Consider the following 20,267-nt stretch of genomic DNA (forward strand, 5'->3'; position numbering starts at 1 on the left):
ATAAGTTTGGCAAAACGGACACGTAAAACATTCCAAAATTGTAATCAGCCTGTACATAATAGGGAAAAATACACAACAAATATTATATTAAAACGAAACACTACCAGGCTAGATTATCAACGCTAAGCCACTGAATGACTTGATCAAGTCTAATCCAGCCCCGCACGGCGCCCTCGTGTGATACGAAACCCATTTTTCTTCGGATATTTCTGCTGATGCAGCGTTCGACCTGTGGCGTTTGAGAAATAACATCGACCGCGGATGTATGTCTTGGCGGTGTGGCAGGTAATTCTGTCCCCCCCCCCCCCGGTAAATGTGTTGTCCCCCCCCCCCCCCCCCCCCCCCCCCGGACAAATTTACCGGTTTGTGACCCGGTAAATCTGTCCGGGGGGACACATTTACCTAGGTAGATCTGTCCCCCTCCCTGGTAAATATGTCCCCCTGCCCAACGTTGAAAGTGTCCCCCCTGGAAATGTGTCCCCGTGCAAGTATCACCCATGCGATGATACGAGTCGTGTTCGTGAGCGCGCATCACCGCAAGTACATGCTGCAAGATTTGTGGCAGCGTTTATCGCATATGTGTACATAATGTGTATCCCGCTACACAAAGGAAATTCATCCAATAGGAAATTTCGTTACGCGCTACGATGGGAACGCAGACCAATCCAAGTAGGCGTTATATCAATGAGGCGTCCACCGTAGAATAGGGCTACACCGTACTCCGAATCGATCGAAACATTGTGTGCACATTTCACATCTAAGAAAGAGACCAAAAAGTTAATTTTTGTCATCTTCATGAAGGGCAGACTAAAGAGTAAAAAATGTATACCCTGCAGAGTGAATTCATGAAAACAATATAGAGAACTGGCCTTCTGCGTTGCAAAACTAGGGGGACAAAAAAACCCGGGAGGGGGCAGAATTACCTGAAGGGGGACAGAATTAACGGGCCGGGGAGGACACTTTTACCGAGGTAATTCTGTCCCCCCGGACACTTGTAACGGTGCACAGAATTACCGTCCACACCGGCCAGACAAAAAAAAACCACTTCGTGCTGAGTGAAATTATACTGGTATAATGTCCGCCTGTTCAAAATACGGTACATCATTCTGTAATCTAGTAATCTATAATCTTCGAATTTTAACAGCGCCCCTATTGAAATATGGTACCAGCTCCTTTGACCTCTTCTGGACCCGTGGTCTCCGATATTTAATTTCATAGTCTCCATCACTCATGCACGGTACGCGGTAAACCCATTTAGTTGAGCAAAGCAGCTGACCTGAATGGTATCGTATTCGGACCTATAGGAAAACGGCTGTATTATCCGCGGTACTTAACTTGCTCTTGTTTTATTGCCGAATTATTAATTATAAGGAAGTTTTTTTATTGGCTGTTGCCTGTTCCAGAATTGTCAAAGATGGATTCAGTGGCACTACAAGTTGATGACTTCTTCCCAGTTACACTGCGAGACTCTATATCCATGCGCCCATTTAGAGAAGATGACGCCGAGCCTTATTTCCGCGCTGTGTACAAAAACAGAAACGTCCTAGGCGAGTATTTGGCCTTGCCTGCCAATATGGCCACCGTCCACCACGCTTCGGAACTCATCAAACTTTACCAGGAACAGGAGAAGAATGCCACATTTATCAATTGTGGGATTTTCAAAGAAAAAAGACGTGTAAACGAACCTTTTGTCGAAGAGGTAATTGGAGGCTTGAGGTTGAAGAATATAAACATCCTAACTAAAATGGCAGAACTGGGATATTGGCTCGCGGAAGATTACACTGGTTCTGGCCTGTGCACTCTGGCCTGCAAGAACTTAATTGAATATGGTCGGTGTATTGGGATACAACAGATTGAAATTCAGACTGCACCGAAAAACCTGAAGAGTCAGGCAGTAGCCCATCGGCTTGGATTTCAGAAACTCCCTGGAGTAATCGAGACTGCAGAAATTTTCAACGGTGTCCCCTATTCATATTTTGTTTTTGAACTACGACTGCCAGAGACAGATTCCAGCTCTAATTGAACATCCCAAGTATGGTAACAACTGGCTGCTTGATCTTGATGATAAAAAAAAAACACTATTGATGTTTATGTTTAATTGTTCTTTTAAATTTATTTAAGTTTTATTTTATTTCTTTGAACTCTTGATTAAAATCTAGTTGCACTTAGTGGTTTATTCGTACATTTTATTGGGTTTATAGTTAAATTAAATTTTTTTTAAAGATATAAAATGACATCAAAGTATTTTTTTCGGACAAAGGACATATCATTTTGGTGAAAAGCTCAGAGTTCGAAAACTAGTTTAGAGCTGTTGTTTGGTTGGGGCAATTCTGCTGTAAATGCAGTATTATTTTGTTTTATAAGAATTAATTAAGTTTTGTCTATGTTAAACATGCATGTTTCCATGGCATTATCTTCTTATCGTGAAAGTAAGTTGCCAATTAATCAATTAAATGTATGCATGTTTCTTTGTCAAATAATATATATTTTGAAGAAAAATGAGAAAACTCATTATCGTGATCTGCCAAGAAACAACACATATGAAAGCTAAAGAAAAGTCAACTACAATGTAAGTTTTCAGTAGTTTAAATTTCTTGTTTGTTGAAATAGTTCATTAGTATATTTGATATTTCTAACTGAACAATCGAGGTTAATTTAGGCATCACACACATCAACACTACTGCAGTAACAGACACGACAAGGAGTACAAAGTAGGGGCCTACAGTTCTCTAATCACCAAACATAGATATACATACGTACCATTGTAGCGTTTTCAGATTATCAATTCTTAATTATCAATTCGTCTTAATTTTTAGTTAATTATCACACTTTAATTATCAATGTTCCTTTTGAACTTTTTAATGATTAATTCTCCTGAACGCATTACTCATCGTTTTCCTTGTATACACATACACCCACACAGTGCCTATGCAATGTGTAGTCCCTATACTTTGATACAGAGCAAATGACCTTCACTGCCCACACACAAGTCATTGGTCAGTTTCTTAGCACAACCAAGTTACTTTCAAGATCATTGTTTTAAGGAACTTTATTACTCATTCCTAGTCATTTTTTCTGAGACTCAAGGAAACCACGATATGACTAAGTTTCCCAATTCTTAAGTATTTCTTATTCCCAAGACTTCCTGTTTCCACTAGTATATAAGTCCTGCTCCACTAGCAGTTCCTCATTCTGTTTCAATTCTGTTTCAATTACATTTCTATTCTAGTCTATTTCAGTTCATTCAATTTAATCCTTGTCTCAGTTCACTTTAACCAGTTCAATCAATCAATGTGTATTAAAATATTGTTGTGGAATAAACAGTCACGGTAAACACAGTCCTCAACCAAAGAATTGTGTATCGACTCATCCATTCCCCAAACACCATCTACTGTATACAGCTTTTGCGTCCTCGGATCAGTTCTGCATTATGAAGCCCGGGAAGGGACAGGTGGATTTTTTTTGGGTGTAATTTGCTAATTCGTTCCCACGAATTACTAATTCGTGCGCACGAATTGCTAATTCGTTCGCACGAATTGCTATTTCGTTCCCACGAATTGCTAATTCGTTCCCACGAATTGCTAATTCGGTCCCACGACTTGCTAATTCGTTCCCACGAATTGCTAATTCGTTCCCACGAATTGCTAATTCGGTCCCACGAATTGCTAATTCGGTCCCACGAATGGCTAATTCGTTCCCACGAATTACTAACGCGTTCCCGGATTCACGAGTTAGCAATTCGTTCCCACGAATTACAGTAGGAAATCGTGCGAACGAAATAGCAATTCGTGGGAAACGAATTAGCAATTCGTGGGAAACGAAATAGCAATTCGTGCGAACGTCGAACGAAATAGCAATTCGTGCGAACGAATTAGTAATTCGTGAGAACGAGTTATTAGCAGTTCGTGGGAACGAGTTAGCAATTCGTGGGAACGAATTAGCAAATTACAAAAAAAAAATCCACCCTGTCCCTTATCGAGCTTCATACATGACAGGTGTTAGCATGAAGTTAGGTTTTATGAAATACGGACTCATTGGTGGTATTGCGCATGCTCATGCATAGATAATTAGGAGAGGGACCGGTCACGTGAAAGGGTTTACCCAATACAAGGGGAAAAGAGTCCGATTTTCATACGAGTCCGATTTTCATATGACACCTCCAGCATGAATCATTTTAGGTTTAATGAAATACGGACTCATTGGTGGTATTGCGCATGCTCATGCATAGATAATTAGGAGAGGGACCGAATTGCTAATTCGTTCGCACGAATTGCTATTTCGTTCCCACGAATTGCTAATTCGTTCCCACTCATTGGTGGTATTGCGCATGCTCATGCATAGATAATTAGGAGACGGACCGGTCACGTGAGAGGGTTTAACTAATAAAAGGGAAAAGAGTCCGATTTTCATACGAGTCTGATTTTCATATGACACCGCCCCCCAGAACTGAAGTTTAACCCTTGTTACGCCCCTTCCAAATAATGTGCAAAAATAGCAGGGGACGCCCCTTTTTCAACACCTTGGGTACCAGTCGATTACACATACAAAACTGCCCGGTTGCACTGGGCACCAGACTACAAAATCAAGATGGCGGCGCCCGTAAAGTTTACTAATCGAGTGCGGCCGCGCCGTAGTGCGGTGTCCAAATCAGGGAGCACATGTGACTGAGTGCACATTTAACATCCCTGCGGAAGATTTGAACTTTTAGGAGCACTTCTAAGAAGAACTGAAGAAGCAACAGAAACAGGTATTTTATGAGCAAAGTGCATGTGTGCACACGGCATACGCAACAACAGCGTACGCATTCCGCATTGACAGTTTTCTCATTTTAAGCTCCAGTCTGTAGTTAGATTGTTCCAACTTTGTCTAAGATGGAATCGGTGACATCACATGTCGACGAATTCTTCCCAATCGCTCTGCGAGACTCCATATCCATGCGCCCATTGAGAGTAAATGACGCCGAGCTTTTTTTCTGCGCTTTGGACAAAAACAGAGACTTCTTCGGCAAGTTTTTGCCCTTTGTCGCCGACACGACCGCTGTCCACCACACTTTGGAATTTATCAAACTTTCCCAGGAACAGGAGAAGAATGCAACCGGTCTAACTTGTGGGATCTTCAAAGAACACGGGTCTGAAAACCAACCTGTTGCTGAAGAGGCAATTGGAGCTGTGGGGCTGAAGGAAATAAACCTTCAAACTAAGAAGGCAGAATTGGGTTATTGGCTGGCAGAAGACTACAATGGTTCTGGCCTGTGCACTCTGGCCTGCAAGAACTTAATTGAACATGGTCAGACTATCGGGATACAACAGTTTGTCATTTACACAGCGGAGAATAACTTCAAGAGTCAGGCAGTAGCCCGTCGGCTTGGATTTCAGAAACTCCCTGGGATAATCGAGAATGCAGAAGTTGTCAATGGTGTCTCCGTTTCACATTTAGTTTTTGAACTAAGACTGCCAGAGACATTACAGCACTAATTGAATGTTCCCTAGGTATGGTGCCAACTGGCCTGCTGATCTTGATGATGAAAAAACATTTAGTTTTTCTGTTAATGTTTGATTTTTCATAAACATTTCTTAGCGAGTTATTTTATTAATTTGTATTTCTCTTTGTGGTTTGTGTATAAATCCGCATGTATTTGGTTTATAATTTAGTTTTTGTTTAATTTTTTTTTACATGTAAAATGACATCAAAATAAATGTTCAAATGAACCACAATGGGAAACTGACTAGGGGAATTGTAAAAATTGTTGAAAAGTTGAACAAAGACATTGACTGGAGCGGGGCTTGAACGGACGACCTCTGGCTAACCGTTCTGGTGCTCTACCAACTGAATGAGCTGTCCAACTTGCGGTTCCCCAATTCGTCAATTCATCAATATCTTGGATACTGACGAATTGGGGAACCACCAACATAGGGCACTGGAATGGCAATGGGGCGGTTGTAGGTTCAAATTCCACTCCAGTCGATTTCTGTGTTCAAATTTTCAACAATTACTGTTTTTGTTATTTTGTTTTCTTCAAAAGAATGCAACACATAACCTAACTTGTATACAATGTATACTGGCATTTAGCCAGTTGTGCATGGTTTTTCCTATATATTTTGGTGAAATTTTATGTAAAATGTGATGACGGTTGGGACGTTCCGACGGACAAAAACAAAGGTATAAGAAACCCAAAGAACAGTCAACAATATTCAATTCTTCACAGTAGTTTTAATCTTCTTGTTAGTTGTAATAGTTTAGTATTAGTGTAGTTCAGCATCGTACACGACTGACATTACTGGATGATGCTACTAAGATGATTATTAAACCAAACTCACACAAAAGAAGTACTAACAAACTTTTGAATAATAGCATTTTTCATTATAAACATACTTAACGAAATATTTGAATGAGATTGTCATGAAATAAAATAATGGGCTGACGAAATTTTAGCAAAGAGTCATTGAAGTAAGTACAGTTATCTTACCATATATACACATAAAATCTAATATATACAGCTTTTGCGTCCTCAGATCAGTTCTCCAACATTGTTGGTGAGTTATTAGCATAACACTTTCATTTCACATTTTATTTTTTTCATACCTTAAAAAGTCGTTTCTAATCTTTTTTTCTAATCAAAGTTAAGATTTTAGCCACTTCTTTTTAATTTACAATTGTAAAGAAAGTTATATTAAATGTAAGCTTTGAAAACATCTACATGTATTGTACAAATGCTAGTTTATTGCTCAGTGTTTCAAAGGATATCGGATTCCAACGTGAAAAAAGTGATATTTTGTTTGAAAGTCATGAAAGGCACAGTGGTGTCATACTCATACGTATGTGTGTATACTTTAATATATAATGTGCAAAAGGAGACAGAACAGTGCAAAATCTATTCGCCATTTCTACATATGTACATTTTCTTTTTTTGCCCCAAAAAAGCAAAGTTGGGCATTAAACACAAATCCACATATTTCATATCAGGATTAGTGAACTTATACACTGTAGTTGCTATAGTCATTTTTTTTTATCCCCAATATGAATGAAGCAGTATTAGGTTAATATTGCTTTTCATAACACAAAACTATTTATAGATTTCAGCCTGGCAGGCAAATTTGTCCCTGAAGTCAATTGATTTGTCAAAGCAAATAAGAATAAACATCTCATACAAATTTAGTTGAATACACAATTCAAAAAATTTGTTTACATAGAAAGTGAACTAACACAAGAAATATGGGAAAATGCCCCCAAAGCTACAAATATTTTCAAATAAGAATGAGTCTCTCGTCAAATTCAGCAAGCTATTTCTAATAAAATGTGGATGAATAAGAATACATTATTAACATTGTTCACCAAAATATGAAATCAAAATATAAAAATAAAATCACGGCCGAAACATCTCCTTCCAAGGCAGGGTACTTTCACATGGCCAAGGAAATTATTTAGTTTGAAATTTTCACTTTCTACAAAAATAAGTCCTACAAATGGTATCATGCAAATAATCACACCTCTTAGTGCAGATTTGATCAAAGAAGTTCAAGGAAAGACTCGCAAAAAAAAAAGGACCTCACAGTTACTTCTGAAAGAACTCCCGTAACCAAATCCTGGTGTCTCTTGTACACAAACAAAAATCTTGAAATGCATAGCTATTTACAACTTGCCTATTAAAAATAAAATACTACCAAATCTTTGTGCCTCCCCGAAAGAAACTATGATAGTTGATTGATATACTCCTATTGGATCTGTGCTTGACATATTGAGGGCGCTGTCAAAGCCTCAACCCAACAGCCAATCCAGGCTACATGGAGGGCATACACTGGCTTCCATGTCAGAATAAACCGAGTAGTAACCAATTAGAAGTACATGTACGTTCAAAGTCCCATAATATTATCACACAAGACTGAATTGGATGGCACTAGCACTAAAGCCAAGAGAAGGCAAAAACACATTTACAAAGGACGGAATCACAGTATTTTGGTATATATACCTGTTTGCAATACTACTGCCTACAACCTCTCATACACAATACCGCAATGAACCCACCGCATCTGAGAGATGAACAGATTGTCTCTGAGCAAACCTGGAGTATCTGATCTACTTGTCTGAGGCGCTGAACGCATTCAAGACATCCAGAAGCATGTCCACATCATCTGCTGCATCTTTGAATGAAAGCTGGAGAATGGGCGAGGAAGACAACAGTTCACGAGGAGTTACTTGTCTGATATAACTTTGCCAGTGTGTGATTCAATAATGAAGTTTGTATAAAGATTTTCGATGCCAACTGATCACAAGTCCCTCACAAGTAAATCAAAAAGTCAGGTTGGAAGTGAAAGGGGATTGACAATAATAAGGAGTGCCTTTGTCACAGCTCATTTGCATAGCTAATGAATTGACTTGAGACTAGATGACTTTATGTGATGGACTTGTGATGGACTTGTGATGGACTTGTGATGGACTTGTGATGGACTTGTGATGGACTTGTGGTGGACTAATAAGTCTTGTGATGGATTTTTGACGGACTTGTGAAAGACTTGTGATGGACTTGTGATGTACTTGTGATCGATTTGTGATGGACTTGTGATGTACTTATGGTGGATTTATGGATTTATCTCAATCACAACACTGCCACTGGTAAAACCATTTCCTACTTGCTGTTTATTTGAATAAAACTAACATCATTCGGTTTCAAAGTAAAAATGCGGTTAGGGAATAAATATCATTGTACTACACTATTGGACTCTTTGCCTTTTTACAAAGGACCCGTTGTTAAGTTTTACTTTGACTTACCTCCTTTTTCACCGCCTTGTTCTGTTTTTCTAGATATCCCAGGACAGCAGGCAGTTCAGCTTCGAACACATCCAGCTTAGCGCCAGCAACGTCTGCGCTGTCGTCTGATCGTCCGCTGGATTCAGCCCGGGACGAGACGTTGTTGAGAAGTTCCTCACGTACTCCTTCCAAGAACAGTGCGCCCTCGATGTAACCAAACTATGACAGGTAAGAATTAAATGCCATGGTAAAGTATGATAAACTTTCATTTAGCCGGCCTCCTCAGGAAAACCCACCCATCTTGTTATGGATGCTAGGCACAAGCAACCCTAGCAGAGAAATGAAGAAATATCACTGTCATTGTAAAAGCTACTAATAATTTTCCGCAATCTGTAAAAGCTCACCTCGCTTACAAACAGCTCGGCCTGTGCTACCGTCCTCGGAAACCCATCGATCACAAACCCGTCGGCCGAGGCATTGGTCTTCACCTCCTCTTGCATGACTTTGAATAGAACCTCCTGAGGCACCAGACTGCCGGCCTGGATGACTTGAGCAGCCTCTTTGCTCTCTGGGGTGTCAAGCTCAGAGAAAGCCCTCAAGAGTTCACCAGCGGAGAGGTGGACCAGCTTGTACTGGGCGGCCATTTTCTTGGCGACTTCTTTCTTGCCAGAGCCAGGGCCACCTAGATGTTAAAAAAAAATCATGAAGTAAAAAAAAATTCAAAATTGGACACCTTCCATGAGATTACGTTGCGAGCGAGCTCTCATTACCTCAATGTTTCCATTACTGTAGCTGAAATTAAAATTCTATGATGACAAACATTTCAGAACTCACCAATGACAAAAATGAACCTCTGTTGTTTGGCCGAGCTGGCAGCCTCGATACCGCGCTCCTTTAAGGCATCTTTCACAACAGAGAACACGCTGTCAGGATCGGTTTCAGCTGATACCTATTCCAAACAATAAAACAGTGTCAGAAAATCTCACTCAGTTGTCACTCAAGAGTACTTATTTCTTACAAATATCAAATAGTTTTTACCTCATCAGCATACTGTGATGCTCTTCCCTAACAATAACTGGTTTAAAGGACGCGTTTATGAATAACTTTAGGTAATCCTTAAAAAATTCAAAACTTCTTACGGTGATAATCTTGTTCTTCTGTTGATAGTGGTCCACCACCGGCGTTGTAGCATTATGGAATGTGGTCAGTCTCTTCTTGATGGTTTCTTCGTTGTCATCCACTCGTCCGCTTGTCTCAGCACGCTTCAGAAGCCTTGTTGTCATCGTTTCATCGGAGACCTCAAAGTACAGGGCACAGGTACATTCTGCGATCTACAACAACCCCAAAGAAGAAATTACGTTGAGTCATATTGTTTTGTGGTTGCATTTTGAAACTTCAAAACAATCTTTAAGAACTTAACTCGATTATTGGTGGCAAAAAAAATCGACCATACCTGTTTCTCAAATTCTATTCCTTGCTGAACCTCTCGTGGGTAGCCATCGATCAAATAGCCAGTGGATGTATCAGCCTTGGCCATCATGTGCTCCTTCAATAACTCCAGCACTGTCTCCTGAAATACATAAATAAGATGAATAAACAGAATTGTAAGATGATTAGTAATCCTAAATAAAATAAGCCACATAGCAGACCAGAACTACGATACATCCAAAGAACAAAAAGTAAAACTGGCAGCGGCATAACTGGGGGGGGGGGGGGGGGAGATGGGGTTCAACTCGAGGCATGCGCATCCACAACGCCACCAACTAGAATTTTGGGAAGGCAAAACGATTTTTGAGTTGTTAATAACTGACTGAGTGCACCCTTCAGAAAAGATAGGCCCAAACTGCCCCCCTGCAAATTGGACACCAGTTATTCCACTGCTAAGTGCTACATATTTAAAAATTCACATACCTGTGGGACAAGGTCCCCAGCCTCCATAATAGCTGTTAACCTTTGACCTCTCTCTGACCCTGACTTGACCTCTGCCCTCAAGAGGTCACCAGATGACAGGTGTGTGAATCCATAGGTGTCTACAAGCTTCTCACACTGTGTTCCCTTGCCGGACCCTGGCCCTCCAATGACAAAGATGATCTTACACTTCTTGAGCTTCTCGGCTACAGAAACAAAAAGAACACATTTTCTGGTTATTTATTTTGAAACAATACTTGATCACTAAAAAGACTAAAACAAGTATCTATCTTAATGGTCTGATATTCTGCTTCACAGCACTTCTTGTTTCCCAGCCAAAATTAAAACACTAAGAACAAAAATGACTTTGATCAAATAAACTTCTTTTCAATTCAATCTTTAAATGCGTGATTTTCTTGTTTTGCCACCAGGCTTATAACAGCAACTGGTCGGTTAAATATATGAATTTCTACAAACTTTTTCATCAAGCTTTTTTTACCTGAATTCTGAGACTCGATACCGCGCTCCTTCAAAGCATCTTTCACACATGAGAACACACTGTCAGGATCTGTTTCAGCTGATACCTGTTATGGACAACGAAACAATTAATGAGAATTTACAAAAGTTATCACAGAAAGAACATAATTTACAGATTATGCAGAAAATTGGTTTTATAGTGAAAGTTTGCTTTACCAAAAACTGATTGGTGTAAGATGTTGGTGGACTTTGCAAGGATAGGGTTCTGGGCGTAATCAACACATGTAAATTTATAACTGCTGTAAGCACTCATACTTTTATACTCACAACCACTACACAATCAATTGTACAAACTCAAAAGCCACTTGAGCACATCAAAATTGTACTTTGGATCAGTTTTTATATGAGAATTGAACAAATCTTGTTTAGTTGAGCATACCTTGATAATCTTGTTCTTCTGTTGATAGTGGTCCACCACTGGTGTTGTAGCATTATGGAATGTCGTCAGTCTCTTCTTGATGGTTTCTTCGTTGTCATCCACTCGTCCGCTTGTCTCAGCACGCTTCAGGAGCCTTGTTGTCATCGTTTCATCGGAGACCTCAAAGTACAGGGCACAAGTGCATTCTGCGAACTACAACAACCCCAGAAACAATAATGGTAAGCCAAGTCAAATTTCATATGCAAATTTCATATTACAAATGCATTATGACGCACAAGTTGTATTAAGTCGCTGCAGTCTTTAACAACATTATTTCAGTCTATAACATACCTGTTTCTCGAACTCAATTCCTTGCTGAACCTCTCGTGGGTAGCCGTCGATCAAATAACCAGTGGACGTATCAGCCTTGGCCAACATGTGCTCCTTCAATAACTCCAGCACTGTCTCCTGAAAATTGAGAAATATGAACAGCAAAATATAATAAGTGATAAGAATTCTGAGAATGATAATCAGCAAAATATTATATAAAGTCTGCTATGAATATTCTGCTGAAATGCATAATTAATCAATAATAACATGCATTTTCTTGAGCCAAAAATGAAAAAGTGCAAATACTAACCTGTGGGACAAGGTCACCAGCCTCCATAATAGCTGTTAACCTTTGACCTCTCTCTGACCCTGACTTGACCTCTGCCCTCAAGAGGTCACCAGATGACAGGTGTGTGAATCCATAGGTGTCCACAAGCTTCTCACACTGTGTTCCCTTGCCGGACCCGGGTCCTCCAATGACAAAGATGATCTTGCACTTCTTCAGCTTCTCAGCTAAACAATCCCCAAAAACAAACACACAAATCATGAATAGCCTTATGTCCAAGCTGAGACAAGATTGAACATTGATTGTGGATTTGTAAGCAAAATCCAGTGCATCTATATGATGTGTCTATAGACGAATCTGAGCACGTGATCAATGTCTACTCATAAGGCCCCCTTCAATGGAGAAACCACTGTGCATGCTATTGTACAAATCAACTGCCCGTGATGGGTCATATGAACAATAGCTAGCACAATGCTTTCACCATTAAAGGGGGCCTTTGTCATAGAAGCGATAGCGTGCTCACAGAACTCTGTGCTTACAATCACTATTTTGTGCTAACCGCGCCAGCAGACAAATTCTGTGCTAACCCTGTCAGCACAGAATCCTGAGTTATGGGATGTACGCGTGGAAGCCACATTCCTTGCTAACCCGTGACATACGCTTACCACAAGCAGGGAACAGTTCTTGTACCAAATTGGCAGAAATATTAGATTTACTGATTTCTTAGTTAAAAATCTGACCTACCAGCGTCTTCATCTGGAACTCTTCCCTTGTCTCCAGTTATGTTAGCCTCTTCTGAGGTGATAGGTTCCTCGGTTACTGTAAGAAAATAATAAACAGGCAGAAATTAATACTTCGATAAAATAAATGCTATATATGACTGCAGAAATGAACATACCTATCACGGACAACGAAACAATTAATGAGAATTTACAAAAGTTATCACACATTGGCAGAGATATTAGATTTACCGATTTCTTAGTTAAAAATCGGACCTACCAGCGTCTTCATCTGGAACTCTTCCCTTGTCTCCAGTTATGTAAGCTTCTTCCGAGGTGATAGGTTCCTCAGTTACTGTATGAAAATAATAAACAGGCAGAAATTAATACTTTGATAAAATAAATGCTGTATATGACTGCAGAAATAAACAGCCAAACAGGTTAACAGTTTCCTGCTGTAGTTGAAACAACTGATCTGCTAATGGAATTAAAGTCTCTCAAACAGTTTAATTAATTGGTTTCAAAAGTCTATTCTACGGTATACAGCAGGCAAGTCTAGTACTGAATTGGTCATTGACATCACTCTGTGAAAAATACAATTCAGTCATCAATCTCCAGCCGGACGCAAGGTTAACTATGAGCAAGTTCGGTCGCAAAGTATTGTTAACCATAGTTTGACTATTAAACTTGACTCGAACTAAGGATGGTAGGACTACTCTAGTGACTATATGGGACTGCACCGTTGCACGGTTGCATTGTTGGTTACCAGTAGCTGTGCGCTATTGTTTGACAGGAGGAGTTCGTGCATTGCTATGTGTGCTCAGGCGTAGGTTACATCACAACTCCACTAACCGACTAAATCATGGCCCTCAACCGAGCTTAATGAATAATGATATCAGGACTTACCGATAGGCTGATCTGAAGGCTGGGACTCTGGCTTGTCTTTATCTTCTGGTGTTCCTGTTGATACAGCACAAAAATCACGTCTTAAGAGGTAAGCAATGCAACAATCGGTGAAACACGTAGAGACAGGGAGATTTTGGAAATCATTTCTGACAATAATAATCCTGACCACTTACAAAGTTCCAAAATCTGGCAAGAATGATACTCATGCTACAAGTTACAAGAATTCCAAACCCAAAAATGCCAATTCCTACCTTCTTCAATCTTATTGAACATGTCCATCATTGCCACGCCTTCAGCACCAAGAGCTGCCTTCTGATGATGACAAGAAATTTGGAAATAAAGACAATTATAATTTTCAATTCTTTGAATGGATCGGAAGAAATGAGTCTCAAGAACAAAAGACAGGTCACGTAGTCTTGACAATCTGTCACAATTTTCACTGAATCGACCTGCGGTCTGCTTACAACAATCCAGTTTCCTTTTTTCTTTCAAACTCAAAATCTCACCTCTTCTGCCATCTTGTCTACGATGCTCTTCTCTGCACTATCTTCTTTCCTCTCATCATCTGAATCATCAGAAATAGATTTATCTTATTAATCTCGTCATCTTACGAATTCAAACTTTTTCCAAAATCTATGTCTGTCACAAGTCTGTGGTTCAAGTTGCAATTTTGTGTTAACCCAATACACTGATTACGTTGCATTTGTACTCACTGAAGAATCAATGAAACCAAAGGGTTAACTTACCTCCAGCAAGGTGGTTAACAGCTGACATGATTCCCGACGTTTCAGAAACGACAGCTTCTTCCTGTGGATACAAATGATAGTGAAATGATGGCTCTGCCAGCAAACCTGTGACAAACTGTCAGAGATAAGCGCTGTTGACCTCGAGTGGTTGAATGGGAATCCAGGGCAACAAAATGAAGCTGTTCTTGGGAATGTGGGTTGTATTAATCTTGAGCAGGGGTTGCAGGAAAAACAAAAACAATTTTCATTTTTAAAGTATCCCTTTCAATTTGAGAAACAAATCAGTTTCGGCCATTGGAATGGAGTAAAGTTTCAACTGAAAGAAGCTGAACAAACTTTTCTGTTGAACAATTTTGCTGTGAGAATTTGAATTTAACTAAAAAATTAAAAAGCTGTACACAGTGGTTAGAATTTAACATAATTTGTGAATTTGGAGTATAGAATTACATGGAGTATAGGATTCTTTCCGAAAACCAAGTTCCTTGAGTGTTTTATTCAATTCCGGCCATTTTTGGCTGAAGCGAAACAATTAATGTCCTATTACTGCTGTGACAACTCTGTTTTCTTCATGCAACTTCAGTCTTCAACGTTACCTCTTCTGCTGCCTCGGGTTTGTCCTTCTTGTCTGTTTCAGTCTTCTCTCCAGTTTGGATCGGGGGAAGCGGCTTTGACATTGTATCCTTTCCTACTTGTTCACCTGATGAAGAAATAACAGAAAATGCACCTTATTTGCAAACGACTGACGGCCGATATTGTGCTTAATACAAAGGCATCAATGCAGTTTTTAAATTTATTGATTAGCATGAACGCTCAAAAAAGACTATGAAAAGTCACATTGTGAAATATAGTTTATCTGTTGACTCACTATTATCTGAAGCATCCTGCGTGAAGAACCGGGAATCAAACAAGTTTGCCACATCGTAGAAAACCTCCTCCACATCACGATCACAGTTGACCTAGCCAACCAAAAATCAATCAAACAGTTTGCACTAAGAAAGACTAAGCTGAGCGATTATGTAATTGTTTGATAGCACCACGTTTTGTTGAAATCAATCTTGCAATCTTGTAAGAAATCTATCTTCACGAGGACTGAAGCAGAATAGAATTATTTGAGATATGATCAACATACCTGATGCAAGACCCCTTTCTGTTGGAAGTAGTCCATAATAACCGGTACGCTGCTGCTAAAGTTTGCCAGCCTGTTGGTAATTCCTACGTCTGTATCGTCAGACCGGCCACTGGTATCCTTGCGCTTTTCCAGGCGAAATCTGAGGCGTGTCTCATCGCACATCAGATATAACACCAGATCAACTGCTCCAAACTAAGGGAATATACGAAATTGATTATAAATACACACAAATTTCAGAAAGCATTATAAGACTTTCTAACTATCATGCATGGCACACTGCGGCCTAATAATAGCTGTCTGTAAAAATTTGACCCTATAGAATGGTGTGACAGAAACCATAGTATCACATTACTTTGAGTGATGATACAATGTACATACATTTAATACTGACCTGTTTCTCAAATGCCTGCACATGTTCCATACCCCGGGGGAACCCCTCTATGATAAATCCCTGGATGTCTGACAGTTTCTGCACCTTACTGCTAATCTTGGCTTGCACCAACTCAAAGGCTGTTTCCTGCAGTTTTGGGGAAAAAATAGACTGATTGTTAGAAACCATCCACTAGAATTTGTTGCTATTGTCAATGAGAACATCATTTCAAGGTACGTGTCACAAAGTGGTTACCAATAAAAAACATGTTCCTCAAACTTGCTTTCTCAGTAAATCTCTTAAGAGTTGATTTTATTTCAGATATGATAACAAAAAATATGTGCAAAGCAAAGTTTTACTGAGAAACAAGCACAAGCAATTTCACAAGGGTTTTCAGGCCCTATCTGATTCTGTGGGCTTTCCCCAGAACATTCTTCTGGGCTTTTCCTCCCACCTCTAAAATTGTAATTTCTTCTCATTGTCTTCTCTCTATAGGTCTCATCAGGCTTGCGAGCCACAGTGCCCAGGGCGCTTTTGAGGAATCCTTGGTTTCATTACCAAATAAATAAACAATATAATGTACTTGCCATTTTTGGCTCATGACTCATTTTTATTAAGCAAATGTTCTCAATGCTTAGCAGATCTGTCTTTAATTACAACTTACATGAGGCACCTGTTGTCCGTTCAGCACTGCATCAGCCAGCATCTTCCACTTGTCCTCAGTGTACTTCTTAATCTTTCTCCTCAGCATATGACCCACTGAGATGTGGACATAGCCATTGTATCGATCAGTCAGCCGCTTACAATGCTCACTCTTACTACTGCCTGGCCCACCTGTTGGAAAAAGTTTCAAGGTAAGCCTAAATAATGGTTTTCATTTTTAGAGGTTAAACTTTATCATAGTATTTGATCATGGCACACCTTGTAAAAAGTAACTCTCAACTGAAATGTTTTTTCCTACCAATTATGAATGGTCAATGTATTTAGTGCTGTGTGTCCCATAACTGCTTGTCTCATGGCCAATATTTTGTCTCAAAATATCAAACATGGGATAATTTTCACAAAAGGGGCAATTCTTACTTTAAACTAAGCTGACAACAATTGTAGTGTATGACTTTTGCGATTAATGACAAATTTGTTTTGCTCTTAAAAGGTCCATGCGATTAATTTTTCTTAGGAACACATTTTGTGCAACTTTCTTCTCCTCTTAAATGTATGAAAACTATTTGACATCCGTTTTTGGTTTATTTCATTGAAAAGTGCACTTCTTTTCATTTTGCTCATTGGCTTGCTGCCAAAGACAAGAAATTCTATGACAGCAAAATATCCAGAATTCTAGCAAGTTTTTGTGCTGAAATAACTGTAACATTGAGGTTTCTGCCCAGAGTGACATCACAGTTTTGCCCATGAATATGGAAACTTGCACTAGCATAAAAAGCAAAATTGAAAATAAGGTTAAATGGGACACAGGTCCATTTTAAAGGATTGCATTGAAAAAAATTACATTGCATAAAGCATTTAAATTGTGTAAAGTATGATTCAAGGGCCAAAGCTAAAAATTTGAGCGAGGAGCCAAATTCTCTCTGGTTCATGGTGTTAAGTCTCAATGTAAAAGCTGTCAAAGTTCTCACCAATGACAAAGATGAACCTAGTGTGTGGTGGAGGGATGCCTTGCTTAGAGGCCGTAGCTGCCCCTGGGGATGTAGCGATGGGGGGTAGGGCGCTAGAACGCTTCATCTCCAATGGTACCTCTGTCAATGCAATGAAACAACAGGAAATCATTGTTATGCTTTGGGGTGACAAGATAACAATTCCATCAAAAAATTTAACTTATACCAAAATCCTTCTCAAATCAGCCTCTGTGTTTGAAGTAACGATCAAGACTTTATGGGAAAATGTCCATTTACTATCAAACAAGGTTATATCCTGGCTGCTGATTGGTTAAAATATGCCATCATGTCATTTTAGTAAGTATTTGAATCACAACACTCCATCCCATACCTGTCGTGAAAGTTGGCTCCCTATCTAGTACAGGGGCATCTTGGGATTGAATTGGGGGCAAGGGAGCTTGACCTTTCGCCCCATCAACAAACGTGTTCCAGCGGACGGCCTCGCTCTTGTTGTCTTTAATCTTGCCCAGGCATTCCAGCATGTAGTCCACGTGATTGCCTGGTTTGTGGTACATCAGCCCAGTCATGAGACTCTGCAATGACGAAATTCAATGAACTATGAAGTATCCCACCAAACTTACTACCTTACTAACGTAAGCATGCAATTAAAAAAACCATAAAAAACACAATTTATTCTACTTGAAAAATAAATATTTTTATTTATTTTATTTTCAATTTAGCCTTTTTTTTCTCCATCTTTTAAAATCCATAAAGGCTACTAATTCTGCAGACTGGGACCGTGAGTGCATAAAAACGTGCAAAATTGCTACTGACGTTTTTTTACTCACCATTTGGCTAATTAATGCCCACACAACACAAACATCAAAATGATAAAGTTGCAAGCATGTCATCTGCGAAATTTGAGACTTTAAATCCAATTTTAAGGCAAGGTTTTGGCAGTTCAAAACCACCCACGTCAACCTCCATGCTCTGGAAATGGGTGTGTGATTCCCAATGTATTCTGGGTAGGTGTAGGAAGAGCCTTGCAGCTTACTTGTTTTTTAATCAATGGCCAAATGAACATAGCGCCCTCTGCTAAAAAATGAAACATTTTGCATTCACTCAGAACAAGAGGGCGCTGTTTTATCTACATGATAAAAATGTTATAGCTGAGGAGTCTTTTTGCACAATGCATTGCAGTACACATCAATGTGATGTCTCACGTATGGATTTCGATAACTCTCTGCAAAATTAGAATTAAAAGCTGAAATTTTGGTGATGCAATGCTCACAACAGCAACTTTGCGAGGCAGAAGTTTCAGGGATTATTGAAGAAACTGTAGTGAGTAAGAAGCTTGCAAATTTGATTCACACTGGTTTTATCATGCAGCACAAAGTTTTGCACGATATGGATACCTTAAGTTTTGGGACTCTCATACACAGTATTGAGAGTCCCAAATTTTCGGACTACTAATTCTGGGGTTTCGTGGCTTGGTTTATTACTAATACATGTAATACTATCATAACAAATTAAGATCTTCTATTTTCCAAATATGCCAAACAAGAAATCAAAAGCTAAGGATAGTCTTTCATCAGTTCCCAAAAATTACCTGTCATAACTCATAAGATAATTTTACACATGATCCGCCTATCAATTTGTCCGGAAATTGGGCAACATTTTCCAAAATAAAGTTTTAACGAAAAACCACCCCTTCTTACCTCAAATAACTGGGGAATCTCCCGCTTTGACAAGTACGTTTTGGTGTCGTCCTTGGACGTCATGGTGCAATCGCAATGGTTCCTTTCCTCTGATGAAGTATCAGGCCAATTTTTGGCCCGTGTTTTCTGCGAGTACTTTTCTCTTTACCAATCACACAACAGGTGAGCCACTTATCTGTGTGCAGTCGTCATGTACGTTTCTAGGCAAACAACATTTCGCCAGGCCATTGACTTATTAGCGCTGGTTCCGTTGTTGTTATTGATGTGCTTTACGTACGGCGTGCGCGGGCCGAGTACCAGGAAAAGCTAAGCGCAGGCAGACAGCAAACAAACGGTATAGGTGTGAACGGTGGCCAAAAACGGACATTAAAGTCGCAGGGAATTTTATTGAACGGCGGTGAAAGTAAATAAGTAAATGAACATGTCATTTAATTGAGTGAACTTATTACAGGGAAAATAATGTTCAAATTTACACCTGAAGGATTAATTCCACTTTTAAACTTCAATGTGATGAAAGACACAATCATGGCATATATCAATTAATCTATCAGAGCGGATCTTCAAGAAACGGGGGGGGGGGGGGGGGGGGGGGGGGGGGTCTATTAGGATCGCCAAAGGCCCCATTAAGGGGTCCAGGGGTATTTTGAAATCTGCGTCGATTTCTCCTGCATTCTAACGCAATTCAATAAACTTAGGAATTTTAGCAATCCATTTACGAGGTATTATTTTGGCCCCATTTTACTAGTTTCTTAACATCAATCAGCCGCTGCACTGGAGGGGGGGGGGGTGGTAGGGTAACCCCAATCCCCCTCTAGATCTGCTGTTTTATAAGCTATTGTAGTGTTTCAAAGAATCAAAGTATGAACTGAAACCTAAAAGGCTGTGCTTTGAGGTTGCACCAACCA

The 20,267-nt window shown here is 39.6% G+C and overlaps 2 protein-coding genes across 7 annotated transcripts; one reads left to right on the plus strand and one right to left on the minus strand.

Annotated features, from left to right (window-relative positions):
• Positions 1-4,635: 4,635 nt before the first annotated feature.
• Positions 4,636-6,957, plus strand: LOC119720801 (putative ribosomal N-acetyltransferase YdaF). Its single transcript, XM_038190652.1, has one exon. It carries the CDS (start codon positions 4,872-4,874, stop codon positions 5,472-5,474), a length of 603 nt encoding a protein of 200 aa, XP_038046580.1. The 5' UTR covers positions 4,636-4,871; the 3' UTR covers positions 5,475-6,957.
• LOC119720800 (adenylate kinase isoenzyme 5-like) lies at positions 6,191-19,574 on the minus strand. Of its 6 annotated transcripts, none has more exons than XM_038190646.1 (25): positions 19,363-19,572; positions 18,036-18,237; positions 17,666-17,785; positions 16,699-16,868; positions 16,056-16,181; positions 15,665-15,856; positions 15,401-15,491; positions 15,129-15,232; positions 14,536-14,596; positions 14,296-14,354; positions 14,041-14,101; positions 13,790-13,843; positions 13,164-13,238; positions 12,909-12,983; positions 12,189-12,391; positions 11,900-12,016; positions 11,570-11,761; positions 11,153-11,237; positions 10,657-10,859; positions 10,199-10,315; positions 9,885-10,076; positions 9,580-9,694; positions 9,150-9,427; positions 8,767-8,964; positions 6,191-8,151 (listed from the first exon to the last, which is right to left on the minus strand). In XM_038190646.1, exons 1-25 carry the CDS (start codon positions 19,423-19,425, stop codon positions 8,074-8,076), a joined length of 3,231 nt encoding a protein of 1,076 aa, XP_038046574.1. In that variant the 5' UTR covers positions 19,426-19,572; the 3' UTR covers positions 6,191-8,073. The 6 variants fall into 6 exon arrangements, with proteins under 6 accessions (XP_038046574.1, XP_038046573.1, XP_038046576.1 ...); XM_038190645.1 differs by having other exon boundaries at positions 13,790-13,852; XM_038190648.1 differs by lacking the exon at positions 12,909-12,983.
• Positions 19,575-20,267: the final 693 nt, after the last annotated feature.

This window comes from Patiria miniata, unplaced genomic scaffold (assembly GCF_015706575.1).
Source record: "Patiria miniata isolate m_02_andy unplaced genomic scaffold, ASM1570657v1 HiC_scaffold_9, whole genome shotgun sequence".
In the NCBI taxonomy this organism is placed as follows: Eukaryota; Metazoa; Echinodermata; class Asteroidea; order Valvatida; family Asterinidae; genus Patiria; species Patiria miniata.